The sequence below is a fragment of the Aethalodelphis obliquidens genome, unplaced genomic scaffold (genome assembly GCF_003676395.1).
Source record: "Aethalodelphis obliquidens isolate GAN/ISIS:26980383/991018 unplaced genomic scaffold, ASM367639v1 scaffold62, whole genome shotgun sequence".
Lineage (NCBI taxonomy): Eukaryota > Metazoa > Chordata > Mammalia > Artiodactyla > Delphinidae > Aethalodelphis > Aethalodelphis obliquidens.
Genome location: NW_020838006.1, coordinates 4,273,532 through 4,286,625, shown reverse-complemented (window position 1 = coordinate 4,286,625; position 13,094 = coordinate 4,273,532). Strand labels below are relative to the sequence as shown.

Sequence of the window (13,094 nt, the reverse complement as noted above, 5' to 3'; positions counted from 1 at the left end):
CGCATCCAGCACCCTGCCGGGGCTGTGCCTGTATGAGGGAGGCAGAGGTACAGAGCGATGAGGGATGAAACAAGGCGGTGATTTCCTGACCCCTTACCTTTTACTCACAGTCCTTCTGTTGGCCTGTGGTGTTTTCGTTGAGAACAGGATAAGAGACCATTCCTTTTGTACCTGGCACCCCTCATTACCAACTTAACATTCAGTACAGACAGGTGGAGTGAAAAAATAATACTTAAAAAAAAATAAATTTATTTTTGGCTGCTTTGGGTCTTCATTGCTCTGTGCAGGCTTTTCTTTAGTTGCAGCGAGCGGGGGCCACTCCTCTTTGCGGTACGTGGGCTTCAGTAGTTGTGGCACATGGGCCCAACAGTTGTGGCTCGCTGGCTCCAGAGCGCAGGCTCAGCAGTTCTGGCACACAGGCTTAGTTGCTCCGTAGCATGTGGGATCTTCCCAGACCAGGGCTCGAACCTGCAACCCCTGCCTTGGCAGGTGGATTCTCAACCACTGTGCCACCACCAGGGAAGCCATAATAATACTTTTTAACATTTGTGTCAGCATCTTCTGTTACCTCATTCTGAAAATGCATTCTCCACCTCAGTTTTCCTTTAGCAAAAATTCCATGAGAAGATGTGATGGTGACACTGCAAGCAAGGAGCTTCTGCTCCAGAGCCAGGGTTGACTTTGCTTGGAGTGAAAAGCTCTTCCATGATGCAGCCACTACAGTGAGATCTGTGGAAAGATGTCTGTGATGTGTGTATTAGCTTTCTGGGGCTGCGGTATCAAAGTACCACCGACTGGTACTTTGTCTCCCAGTGATGGATCCTAGAAGCCCTCAGTCCAGGCATTGGCAGGGTGGTGCCTTCTGAGGACTCTGAGAGTCTGTTCCAGGTCTCTCTCCTTGGCTTATAAATCAGTCTTCTCCCACGGCTTCTCTCATCTGCCCTCTGTGCGTGTCTGGGTCCTAATTTCCTTGTTTTCTAAGGACACCAGTCATATTGGATTAGGGCCACCCTAATGACCTGATTTTACACTGATGACCTCTGCAAAGAACCTTTCTCCCTGATCGCAGCAAGGATTGAAACTCCTTGGTAACAGCCAATCATACTTTCTTTCCTGAGAATTTGAAAAAATGTGATTGGAGTCATGCACACGTGCAGCAAGTTTGGAACCCTTCATGGCAGCCCCTAGCGAGGGGATCCTCAGGTTTCTGCTACTGAGAGTCCCCAAATCTCAGCCCTGTTCTTGTCCTTTCTGAGAGTTGGTTGTTCATCATCTTTAATCCTACAAGAAACTCCTATATTTTTCTAATAATTTTTTTTTATTGAGGTATAGTTGATTTACAATGTTATATTAATTTCAGGTGTACAACACACCTGATTCAATATTTTTATAGATTATATTTCATTTCAAGTTATTATAAAATAATGGCTATATTTCCCTCTACAAAAAAAAAAAAATCCTGTCTCCAAGTTAGGTCACATTTAAGGTACTGAGGGTGTGGGATGTCAACATATGAATTTTGGAGGGACACAATTCAACCCATAATGATGTATTTCCCCCCTATTAAAAAAAACTCATTATTTTGAAAAATTTCAAACGTAAAAACATTAGAGAAGATAATATTAAACCTCCATGTCACCACCAACAGCTTCAGCATCCCCAAAGCCAGTATCATTTCATCCTATCCCCCACCAACACCACTGGAGTATTTTGAAGTAACTCCCAGCTATAAGAGATGATGCATTTCAAGTGGTAAAGGTTATACAATTATATATAAGGGATATCCTGTTAAATAAAATAATACTGTGTGTGTGTATGTGTGTGTGTGTGTGTGTGTGTGTGTGTGTGTGTGTGTTTGTATAAATTGGAAGAGTCAGAGTAATACCAGAATGTTAGGGCTTATCTCTAAGAATTAGGATTTCAGGTAATTTTTACTTCCTTTCTTAGAACTGTATTTACTTTCTGATTTTGTTGGGATGATTGATGGTGTGAGTCAGCCTTTTGTAATCAGAATAACGAAAACAAGTTGTTTCCAGGTGGTGAGAAAAGGTGGGGTGAGGGACAGTGGAAGAAACGTCACCGTCACCATAGTTGTTTTCTGAGGCAGAAAGGGTATTGTGCTTCCCAAATAAGAGAAGGAAAGAGGAGGAAGTATATCAGATCGTGCCTCGGAGTGGAGCCGCCCCACTGTAGGAGGAGAGTGAGGGCTGCCACTACAGGTGAAGCTGTGTGTGACCTCAGCACAGACTCCTGGCTTCTCTGAACCCAGATTTCCTGCTTGCAAAATGAAGGAGACAGACTTGACAGCCATAGGTTCCTTTGCCCATGAATGCTATGATCTCATAGTTCTTTTCTCTTTTTTGACATATAGTTGATTTACAGTGTTATGTTAATTTCTGCTGTACAGTAAGGTGACTCAGTTATATATATATATATATATATATATATATATGCACACACACATACACATTCTTTTTTATATTCTTTCTTATTATGGTTTATCTCAGGATATTGACTATAGTTCCCTGTGCTATACAGTAGGACCTTGTTGTTTATCCATCCTGTATATAATAATTTGCATCTACTAACCCCAAACTCCCACTCCAGCCCTCTCCCGCCTCCCCACCCCCCAGCAACCACAAGTCTGTTGTCTGTCTGTGAGTCTGTTTCTGTTTGTAGATAGGTTCATTTGTGACATATTTTAGATTCCACATATAAGTGATATCATATGGTATTTGTCTTTCTGACTTACTTCACTTATTATGATAATCTCTAGTTACATCCATGTTGCTGCAAATGGCATTATTTTGTTCTTTTTCATGGCTGAGTAGTATTCCATTGTATGTATGTACCACATCTTCTTTATCCATTCCTCTGTCAGTGGACATTTAGGTTGCTTCCATGTCTTGGCTTTTGTGAATAGTGCTGCTATGAACATAGGGTGCATGTATCTTTGTGAATTAGATTTGTGTCTGGATATAGGCCCAGGAATGGGATTGATGGATCATATGGTAGCTCTATTATTAGTTTTCTGAGAAACCTCCATACTGTTTTCCACAGTGGCTGCACCAGCTTACATTCCCACCAACAGTGTAGGGAATTCCCTTTTCTCCACACCCTCTCCAGCATCTATTATTTGTAGACTTTTTGACGATGGCCATTCTGACTGGTGTGAGGTGTGGTACCTCACTGTAGTTTTGATTTGCATTTCTCTAATAATTAGTGATGTTGAGCATCTTTTCATGTGCCTATTGGCCCTTTGTATTTCTTCTTTGGAGGGATGTTTATTTAAGTCTTCTGCCCATTTTTTGATTGGGTTGTTTGTTTTTCTGTTTATGATCTCATAGTTCTTGAACATTTCAGTATGGGTTTGTCTTTTGGGAGTTGGTAAAGATAAAATGTGCATTTCATATTTGAGCAATGTGGAGTTATTACTGGGGGTGGCGAGGAAATGATTGTAGAAAAGCCAAAAGTGAAGGTAAGACAGAAGAGAATCCGTTTTTAAGAAATGTGCGGACCCATCCCCATATCTTCAGAAAGTGTTTCTGAGTATGTGCATGTGCAGTTCAGAATTTTGCCTTTGCCTTTTGCCTTTTACCTTGGATGGCATGGGCTGCTGTATAAATAGCACTGAGACTTCTTGGTAACACTCACGTTCTCATATTGAAACTATGGAGGGACCAGGATGGATGTCCTTCATCTCTGGATTGGCCTTTCAACCACTCTTTTCTTTCATTTCTATTCCCCTAGTCTCACATGATAAAGGCCACGTGTCAGAATGTTGAACTAAAAATGCCAGTAGCCTGTCCTGCCTCCCAGTGGTGGGGGTGGACAGAGAGATCTGGAGTCAGCGCGTAAGTCATCTGGTAACAGTCAGCCTCAGTCGTACCCCCTGAGGTCCAGCAAAGTGGGTATAAATCCAGAAAGTAGGTAAAAATGTAGAAATGATGAATGCTTCTCTTCTGTCAATTTTCTAAAAGAGAGAATAAATTCTGTAACCAAAAAAATGAATGACTGGTGCTTGACAGTCTTCCATCTGGCTAGTTAGATCTGCTTAGGAAGCAGCCTTCAACTTGGAAGTGGAAATAATATGTATGCACTTACATACCTTTGAGAGGAAAGCAAACTTTTCTGCCCAAAGGCATAAAAATGACTTCAGGCCTGAGATTCCCCTCCCCCACCCAGAGCTGAGGGCAAGGGGGATCCTGCCAAAACAGGCACCTGTCCCCTGTGTGGAAGGTCTGGACTCTCAGGTAGACCAGCAGGGACCAATGGAGACCCCGGGACAGGAGATAAACCAAGCAGATCAAAATAGCCCCACAAAGTGTCTGAAATTAGATTGTCATTGAAACCACGGGCCATAAAAGTAGGCTAGGGCTTGTGTGCTCAACCTAAACATGTGATTGCCTCCTAAAAAAATTCACATTGGACCTGGAATCTCCTAACACGATAGCCAAAATGTCCAGGATATGGTCAGAAATCACCAGTCACTCCAAGAACCAATAAAATCACACATTGAATGAGAAAAGAGAATCATCTGACATCCAAACCGAGATGAGTCAAATGCTAGTTGTATGTGGGCACAGCCTCACCCAAGTGTTCACACGGGGACTCTGCCTGCCTTCCAGCTGCAGGGGCCAGGCTGAGCAGTCAGAGATCCCATGGTTTGCCAATCCTTAAATATTTACTCCCTGGCCTTTTATAGAAGTTTGCGGACACATGTAGTTAGGTCATCAAAGATCTAATGGTCAATTTGGGGGAGATCTTTCCTTCTTTCTCCCATTTTTTTTTTCCAATTAAAATTTTTATTGAAAGTTGAATTTCAGAGCAATATCTCTGAAGAAATTTTCACTACAATTTAGGCTTCCAAATTAAATTTAAAATTCAACTGCCCATGTTACTATTTATTTGAAAAACTCAACAAAGATGACAAGATGATTAAGGCCTGTATTTCAGATGGTTAAATTTACATATGCCCAGGCAACAGTAACTCCATCATAATTCACTCCTCTGCCTAGAAGACGGTAGGTTGTTTTGATGTTGGATACTTTAAAAGGTGGAATTTTGGTTTCCCTTGGTTTATAGTTGGTTTCTTACGTTGGTTTCTCTATTCTCTTCCTGTGTTTTGTCACCTGTTCTTCCTCTTTATCTGTAACCTCGTCTGTGTAGCTGGCAGCCTCACCCCTGGAGAGGGACCCTGTTTCCTCCCGCTCATCTTTGTTCCGTATTGTCACTGTCACTCTCTTACTCCTATCAAGTAGAGTGGATTTGAAGATCTGCCCACTCGATGGGGTTTTCTTTGTCTGCTCACCGGATGAGCCTGGAGAGAGATTTGGGAGTCCAGGGGATGTTTAGGACTGGCCTCCGTGGGGTCGTGCTTGGGACCACGGAGAGCGGTGCAAAGGGACCCGGGACCCTGCTTCAAGGAAACTCTTGGCTTGCTAACATTCTGGTTATGCCAAGAGCTGGAACAACAGACAAAGCCCAGGGAGTGCAGGAGGCAGGCTGAGGGTCAGGGAAGCGACTCAGCAAGAGGGAGAAATTGTTCAGGTGAGGCCAGGCCTTAACTGGGTTCCCAACACTCAGAAACAGGGAGAAAGGCTGTAGAGGTTGGGTTGTTGCCTCTCCAGATGTCACCACCACCCTCTGATGACAAGGCCAAGGGACTTTATTGTTCACGCTGTGGGAGAAATGCCACCTCCATGGGGCAGCATCTCCCAGCCAGGAGGGCAGCGTCTGGATACAGAATTAGAACTTTGGTTGACAATACAGGGACTTTATTGGGATCAAGAGACAATGGCTCAGGATTGGTGGAAACAAGGCAAGGACTTTGAGACAAGGCGTTTTACAAATTTTAGGGTGCACACTGTTATGTTGATGGCTTCCATTAAAGAGCTGATGGATATTTCAGGAAGCTTCTGTAAGGAGCCGTCAAAGCCATTTCTGGGGTGGGGAGTCTGGAATTTTAAAGTAATGCTAATGAGGGTCGTTGAATAGTAAATCTGTGTTAATGGAGATAGTAAGCTCTGTGTGTGTGTGTGTGTGTGTGTGTGTGAGAGAGACACAGAGAGAGAGAGAGAGAGAGAGAGAGAGAAGTGTTAGTTTTAGTTAGCTAGTTAGTTAGTTTTGGTTCCAAGGTCTTTGAAGCCTGAGTTAGCCAAGGAGTGATCCCTGACCCAGACGGGAGACTTAGAAGGGGCTCTGGAATTCCACCAGGCTGAGGAGAAATGTCAAACCAAGGCCACCTTGAAGTTGGCATCGAATTGTTTGTTCTCCTTCCAGGCAAGAGGGATTGAGTTACTGAAGGTCCCAGGGAGTCTGTGAACCCAGAAGGCTCGGCCAAGCAAGGCTGGCAGCCCTGGTGACATTCGGATAAGAAATCCGAGCCTGCTGCTGCTGCTTTGGTTACTGACGGACGGATGAGTGAGGAGCTGGTATTCGTTGATGTCTAGCCTGTCAGGACTGGACCTTTCCGGCGCCTCTCAAAACCTACACCAAGCTTTGCAGGTCAGAACGGTCTGAGGCCATCAAGGCGAGCGAGTGTAGCCGCTGCCCCCTTGCTGCCCCCTCCTCAGTTCCCTCTTTAGCAGGAGCTCATCTTGTTGAGCTGATGTCACTGGGTTTTGGTCTTTGCCTTCAGCTTTGGTTTCAGCTTCAGTGAAATAAAACCGTAAAATCTGCAGCCACTGACTTTCTTAGCTTTGATTTTGCAGTGCACATGCCATTGTGCTAGGAGAAGTGGACCTTTTTTCTTTCCCTGTGAAGTTGGATTTGACCTAAAGTTAGACTACTTCACAACCTCAGAGTTGACATTCCCAGGGGATGGATCTCTGAAATTTCACGGGGGTCCCATTGTGCACCTGTGTGAACAAGGTGGCGATACCCCTGATTGTAGAAGCCAAACGCCACAAGAAATGAAATGCGTGCTTTTTTTTTTTTTTTTTTGGTTTTTAAACACCACACATGGTTGATGTTGTGCTTCAGAAGAAGTGTTTAGAGCTCTGACTTGAAACTTATGTAATTAGTGGTTCAAGCAGTTCAAAGGCTGGTGGCTGTCACTGGCCGTGCTTTGCTCTTGTGTTGAGGGTGTGGGAACCTTGCAGGGCAGAGGGAGCTGCTTTGGGACTTTGTTGTTGGTGTTTTTGTCATGTACAGCTTTGAGACATCTTCTCATGTGTGCCCTTCATTAAAATTAGATATGGAAAAAACAGCTAAAACTTGTTCTTCCCAAGTCTGATGAAGGTTCTCCATCAGTGCCTCCCAGTGTGAGAAAAGTTAAAGCAGTGATAAGCGTGATATACAAGCGCTGAGGCTGGGAGTCCTGTGTTGCTTTCAGGGTTCGTTCAGTTTCTTTTGGAGCCTGATGATGCTAATAGAAAGTGAAGGTTGGCATCAATTGTGTGTTTAAAGACTAAAGTTCTGTTTTGCGTCACATGGAAAAGGGGAGAAAATGACTCTCGGTGTCTCCTGTGTGTCACGCGCTGTGCTAAGCTCGTTTTAGTGCTCAGTGTACCAAGAAAGATGCTGAAATCCGTCCAGTGTCTGGTCCCTGGTAAGTCTGTAGCACAGGGTCACTCAGGGAGCACTCTCGGCATTTTGAGCAGGAAAGTTCTGCCGTGACTTGTGGGGCATGTGGCACCCCTGCCCCCTCCCACTCAGCGCCAGCCGTTCTGCAGTCATTGTAAACGTCAAATCCATCCACTGCCGGTTCAGACGTCCTTTGCTGGAGGCTGTCCTGCCTCCTGGCGCTGGCAACAGGCTCTGATAAACACTGTTGAATGCTTTCTAGAGAGCAGATACGTGCCTTCCATCTCTGGGAACCTGCCTCTGTTGTAATAGGGTAGAAGACTCTGGAAGTCACTTTTGTGTTTTTATTACCTGAGATTTGCATCATATTTTATGCTTGTGAAATAACAAGTACTTATCCTATACTATATAATTGGAATACAGTTCTCCTTTTCGTTGATTAAAAAGGAGTATATTCCATATTTAATGGCTTCATTTTACTCACCTTTTAAGCATTATGTTATCGTCCATAGTAGTCAGGAACATAATATACATTTATACATATACATACATAATATACATTTACATTCCATCATTATATTTGCTTCTTCCCTTTCAACACATCATTTTTTTAAGACAAGATGTTATGGTAGGAATTTACAGAAATGCTGACTACAACAAGTAGCTTGAAATCAACTTCTCCCTAAATGTTAGCAGTTCTACATAGAGTTGACTGTCGAAGAGTATAAAAACATTTTATCTTTTTCAGTGTTAAATTTAACCATTTTCTTGGCAAACCTAAACTGATAACGGACGTATTATTTTTACTGAATCTTCAGCCATGTTGTCCTAATAGACTATAATGATTTGTGTAGACTTTGTGTCATAAACAGACTCTCTTGCGCCTCAGTGAGAAAAAAGGGACCCTGGGGTTTCGTTCATTCTTTCAACAGATCCATCAGTGAACATCACAGATAGAATGGTCCTTGCTTTCACACTAGTACAGATGAACATAAGAAATAAGTAAATTACAAGTTGGGTTGGAAGATGGTAAGTGCTATGGAGAAAAGTAAGTTGGGAAGGAGCACAGGAGTGCCAGGGTTTTGGTTGGACATATGATTTTATACTCTCTCTATTTTTTTTTAAATTATGTGGTTCAGGAGAAGGCAGCTCTTCAGCAAAGACCTGAAGGAGAAATGAATTCTTATTGAGCTCCTTTTATGCCCCAGGTACTGTTTTAAGAGCCAGAATGGCTAGGTATAAACTCTGTAATCTGCAAAAAATAATTTACATGGCCAGAGGATGGGCATGTAATATGTTTAATGTCGATATTTTAAAAAATCTTTTTGAAGTAAGGGCACCGATTTTGGTAAGTAGGATTGCAATGGGGGAGTTTTTTTTTTTTTTTTTTTTTTTAAGGAGATGACTACACAGAGTGATAGGAAATAGCAGAAAGAAAATAGAAAAATCAGCCAAAGCATGGGATGAGTTTTGTGTCCAAGTCCAGCAGTCCTTACAGAGTATTGCTTCTTCCCAGCTGGTGGCATCTTGATGGTAACAAGGATCCTCCTGGGATGACAGTGACAAAGCAGGAGCGATTGCTTCAAATTAAAGGATGGCTTTTGTGAGGGATGCTTAAGGAACAGTGGACCGGAGTCCAGAGAACAGGAGTTGGTTCCTGCCTCTGATGCTGACCTGTGACCCTGTGACCTTGGGCAGGCTGCTTTAGTTCCTCCATGTATCAGCTCGACTGTTTATTTGTTTGCCATGCAATTTATGCTCATCATCTTGCTTAGCGAGATAAGTTGTAAAACAGGAGGGGCATGAACTTCACAAGATCACCAGTGAAGTCCTTTTCTAGTTCTTGAGTTCCTTTCTCCTTCATTTGTCCAAGGAGACAGTGCTTGTCTATAGCTTACGAACTGAAGCCAGGCCACAACACAGGGTTACTGGTTTGTCACAGCTTCAGCCATGGAGCAGGGCTGGCTCTAGAACTCCCAGTTTTTCTCCTCCTCCTGTCACCCTACACACGGTGTTAAGGAAGTCGCGGGCTCTCGTAGCATTTTGGGGTCAGAGTGGGTCAGCACTGGCCTCGGTCTGATCTCACCCCCACAAATGCCAGCCCCAGATGTCACTTCTATTTCTTGAACTTCAAATAGGACTGCCAGGGAGTTAGGGATGGATTGCAGCTGGACGGAAAGCATGGAATTAACCTTGCTCTGAGGCAAAGCCACATGCTTCCACCGTCTCAGATAACCTTCCGTGGTCCAAGGACGTTAAAGTTGGTCACAAGACTTCTATACTTTTAGTATATTTATTATTGCCTTCCAAAGATCTGTAAACTGATACACCCAGGTGGCCCCGATGGTCCCTTTCAGCTCTAAAGTTCTAAAACCCTCTTGTGATCAGAGCTCTAGAGGCGTGCCTTTGCGTGGATGGACCCAGGTAGATTTCACCCAGGCCTGCATCATCCCAGGAGGGCTGTGCGCCGAGCACCCTCCGAGCTGTCTCCCACGCTGCTGGCAGTCTGGGTGGTGATGCTGTCTCTCACCACTTCCCCCGCACTTTCATCCACTCCTGTGGTTTAAGCGCTGGCTCCCCGCCTGTGGAAGAGAGGACTTCAACCCTCACCTCCTCGCTGTCTTCCCGTTCCGCAGATGATGACCCAGGTGGAGGGACAGCAGAAGAACCTGGTGCATGCCATCGAGTCTCTGCCGGGGTCCGGGCCCCTCACTGCCTTGGACCAGGACCTCCTGCTCCTGAAAGCTACCTCTGCTGCCACCCTCAGCTGCCTTGGGGAGTGCCTGAGCCTGCTCCAGCAGAGCCTGCACCAGGCCAGTCAGCCCAGCCACAGGCCCGGGGCCTCGGGTAAGACCTCCGGGGGCCCGCCCGGGGCTGCAAGTGCGCGCTCTCCGTTGTACGCATGCGTGTGTCTGTCTGCCACCGCCTTCCACCTTTAAATCCATCCATCTCGCCTTTTATCCAAGCGCTTCTCCATTTACCCCTTCTTCCTTCCCCACCTCGCTTGGGCTATATTTTTATTTCTGTTTTACCCATTAGCAATTGCCATCCTATGCACAATTTAACGTGTTTCCATGAATACTCTGAAACTACTTTGAGACGTGCTGGCACCCTGTTCTCCGTTGCATTGCGTTTGTGAATTTTGCACTCAGTGTTGTGTTTGCAAGACTCATTGCTATGCAGCCTCTAGTCCACTATTTTTTTTTTTTTTTTTGCGGTACGCGGGCCTCTCACTGCTGTGGCCTCTCCCGTTGCGGAGCACAGGCTCCGGACGCGCAGGCTCAGCGGTCATGGCTCACGCGCCCAGCCGCTCCGCGGCATGTGGGATCTTCCCGGACCGGGGCACGAACCCGCGTCCCCTGCATCGGCAGGCAGACTCTCAACCACTGCGCCACCAGGGAAGCCCTAGTCCACTATTTCTAACTGTGCCTGTGGAGTGCGTCCCCCGACACTTGGCTCCACACCTTCTCCTGATGGACACCCGCCTTACCTCCTGCTCTCTGGACACCTGCTCCCCCATCCCTTTCCTGTCCCCTCAGGGCCCGGTATGAGAATTTCTCTGGAATACATAGCAGAAGCATTTCCAGTTCTTTATCAAGAAGCTAGATATAATAATAACCCCCCTTAAGATGCTCCAATCCTTTTGAAGTGTTTAATCGATAAGCACATAGAAAGATATTAGGGAAGATTAAATTAAATGATAAAGGTGAAAATGGCTTGAGATTGGTCATGTCATATAGAATTGTAAAGTATTAGAAATAAGAGACGAATTGAAGCCTCATGGAGCTTTGTTGCCCAGGGTTCAATTAATTAATGAGAAATGAGGCAGTTCAGGTGATGGAAAGTATAGCTGGGTTATGACAGATAGTCTGTATTTCACGCTTCCCACAAGCCGCCTTTGCCTTCCTCTTTCACCAAGGTTAAAAGCGGGATGTTGGTTTCCTACAGTAAACCGTATAAGGGTAATTCGGGTTTCTTTCTGTAATACCCACCATCACGTACTAAGCGCTGATTCTGTCAGCATTTGGCTTTTGTTACACATTTTCTGAAATCTTCACCAAGTAGATATTATTATGCCCATCACGTGGGTGAGATGCTGAGGCTCAGAGGGGTTAAATGACCTGCCCGAGGCAACCCAGCTACGGCAGAGCCACGTCCAGAGGTGGGCTCTTCCCACTGTGGCAGGTGCCTGGGGTCCTTTGTTCAGTCCAGAATGGAACACCCAGCGGACTCTGGGTTCCCCAAACTGGGGCCAGGGACACTGTCCTGCTCACATCATAATTTTCTCAGGGCAGGTCTATCTTCTTTTTCTTTACTTTTTTTTGGAAATAATTTGAGACGTCTAGAAAAGTAACAAGCATAGTATGAAAAATCCTCATATCTCCAAATTCTCTGAATGCCAACATTTTCTGACATTTGCTTCATTATCTTCTGTCTGTATATAGAAGCCTATTATAATATTCTAACCACTTAAGAGTAAGTTGCAGACTTGGTATATATCTTTACTCTTATATACCTCAGTGTAAATTTCATTAAAAGAAAGGAAAAAAAAAGGACACTCTCCTATGTAATAACAGCGCAGTGGTCAAACTCAGGAAATTAACATGAATACAGTCCTCTTCCTAATCTGCAGACCTTACTAAATTTTGCTGATGCTCCATCAATGTCTTCTGTAACAAAAGGAAAAACATTCAGGTACAGGATACAGGCTGGGAGGGGCATGTGTGTCGAGGCACAGAGTGAAGGCACCCAATCTGCTTTTCTCCTTCCTTCTTCCTTCTCCACTTGAAAAGTGGGACTCTGATGCTGAGTCTCCCTGACTTTTCCTGATCTGGATGGAGCCTCGGTGAGTGCGTCGGGGCTTGGGCACAAATCAGTGTTAGACCGGATGCTTCTCGAGATTCCTAAGATCCCTCTCACACCAGATTGTATGTCCAGCCTCTGGAATAGGCTCATTCCGAGAATGAGTGGATAGAAGCTTGACCCATTTTCTTATTCCTAAAATTCATCCTTTACATTTTTCTTCAGGGTGGCTTTCTAGCAAATTTCTAATTTTTGTTCCTGATTTTCATTGTGTCTCTGGGGTTTTTAAGGGGCTGGAGGGACAAAGCTCGCGGTGGAATTTCAGATGTGATGACAGGTGGAAATGAGGACTATTGGGGTGGGAGGAGGGGGAGACCGAGCAGGGTCGCCGACACTATGCCACCCACCATGCTGCCTTCTGCAGCTCTTCACTGTCCCACCCTGGCCTGGCCCCGTTTGTCCATCCTCCCTTCCTTTTAGCCATTTTTTTTTTTTTAACATCTTTATTGCTGCTTTACAATGGTGTGTTAGTTTCTGCTTTATAACAAAGTGAATCAGCTATACGTATACATGTATCCCCATATCTCCTCCCTCTTGCGTCTCTCTCTTACCCTCACTATCCCACCCCTCTAGGTGGTCACAAAGCACCGAGCTGATCTCCGTGTGTTTTTAGCCATTTTTACCAAAGAACTTGGCTGAAGGTTGGAGAATAGAGCATGAAGCATCATAAGAGTTATTTTGTTTCTTTGTCTTATTAACCCTTC

At 44.8% G+C, this 13,094-nt stretch overlaps 1 protein-coding gene across 4 annotated transcripts in view; it reads left to right on the top strand.

Moving 5' to 3' along the window:
* The window catches only part of OSBPL10 (oxysterol binding protein like 10), a 298,101-nt gene that overhangs the window by 198,429 nt on the left and 86,578 nt on the right, over positions 1-13,094 (top strand). For all 4 annotated transcript variants that reach the window (XM_027088152.1, XM_027088151.1, XM_027088150.1 and 1 more), the window contains one exon: positions 10,164-10,374. In XM_027088152.1, the coding sequence (XP_026943953.1) occupies positions 10,164-10,374 (211 nt within the window). The remainder of the gene's footprint in view (positions 1-10,163; positions 10,375-13,094) is intronic.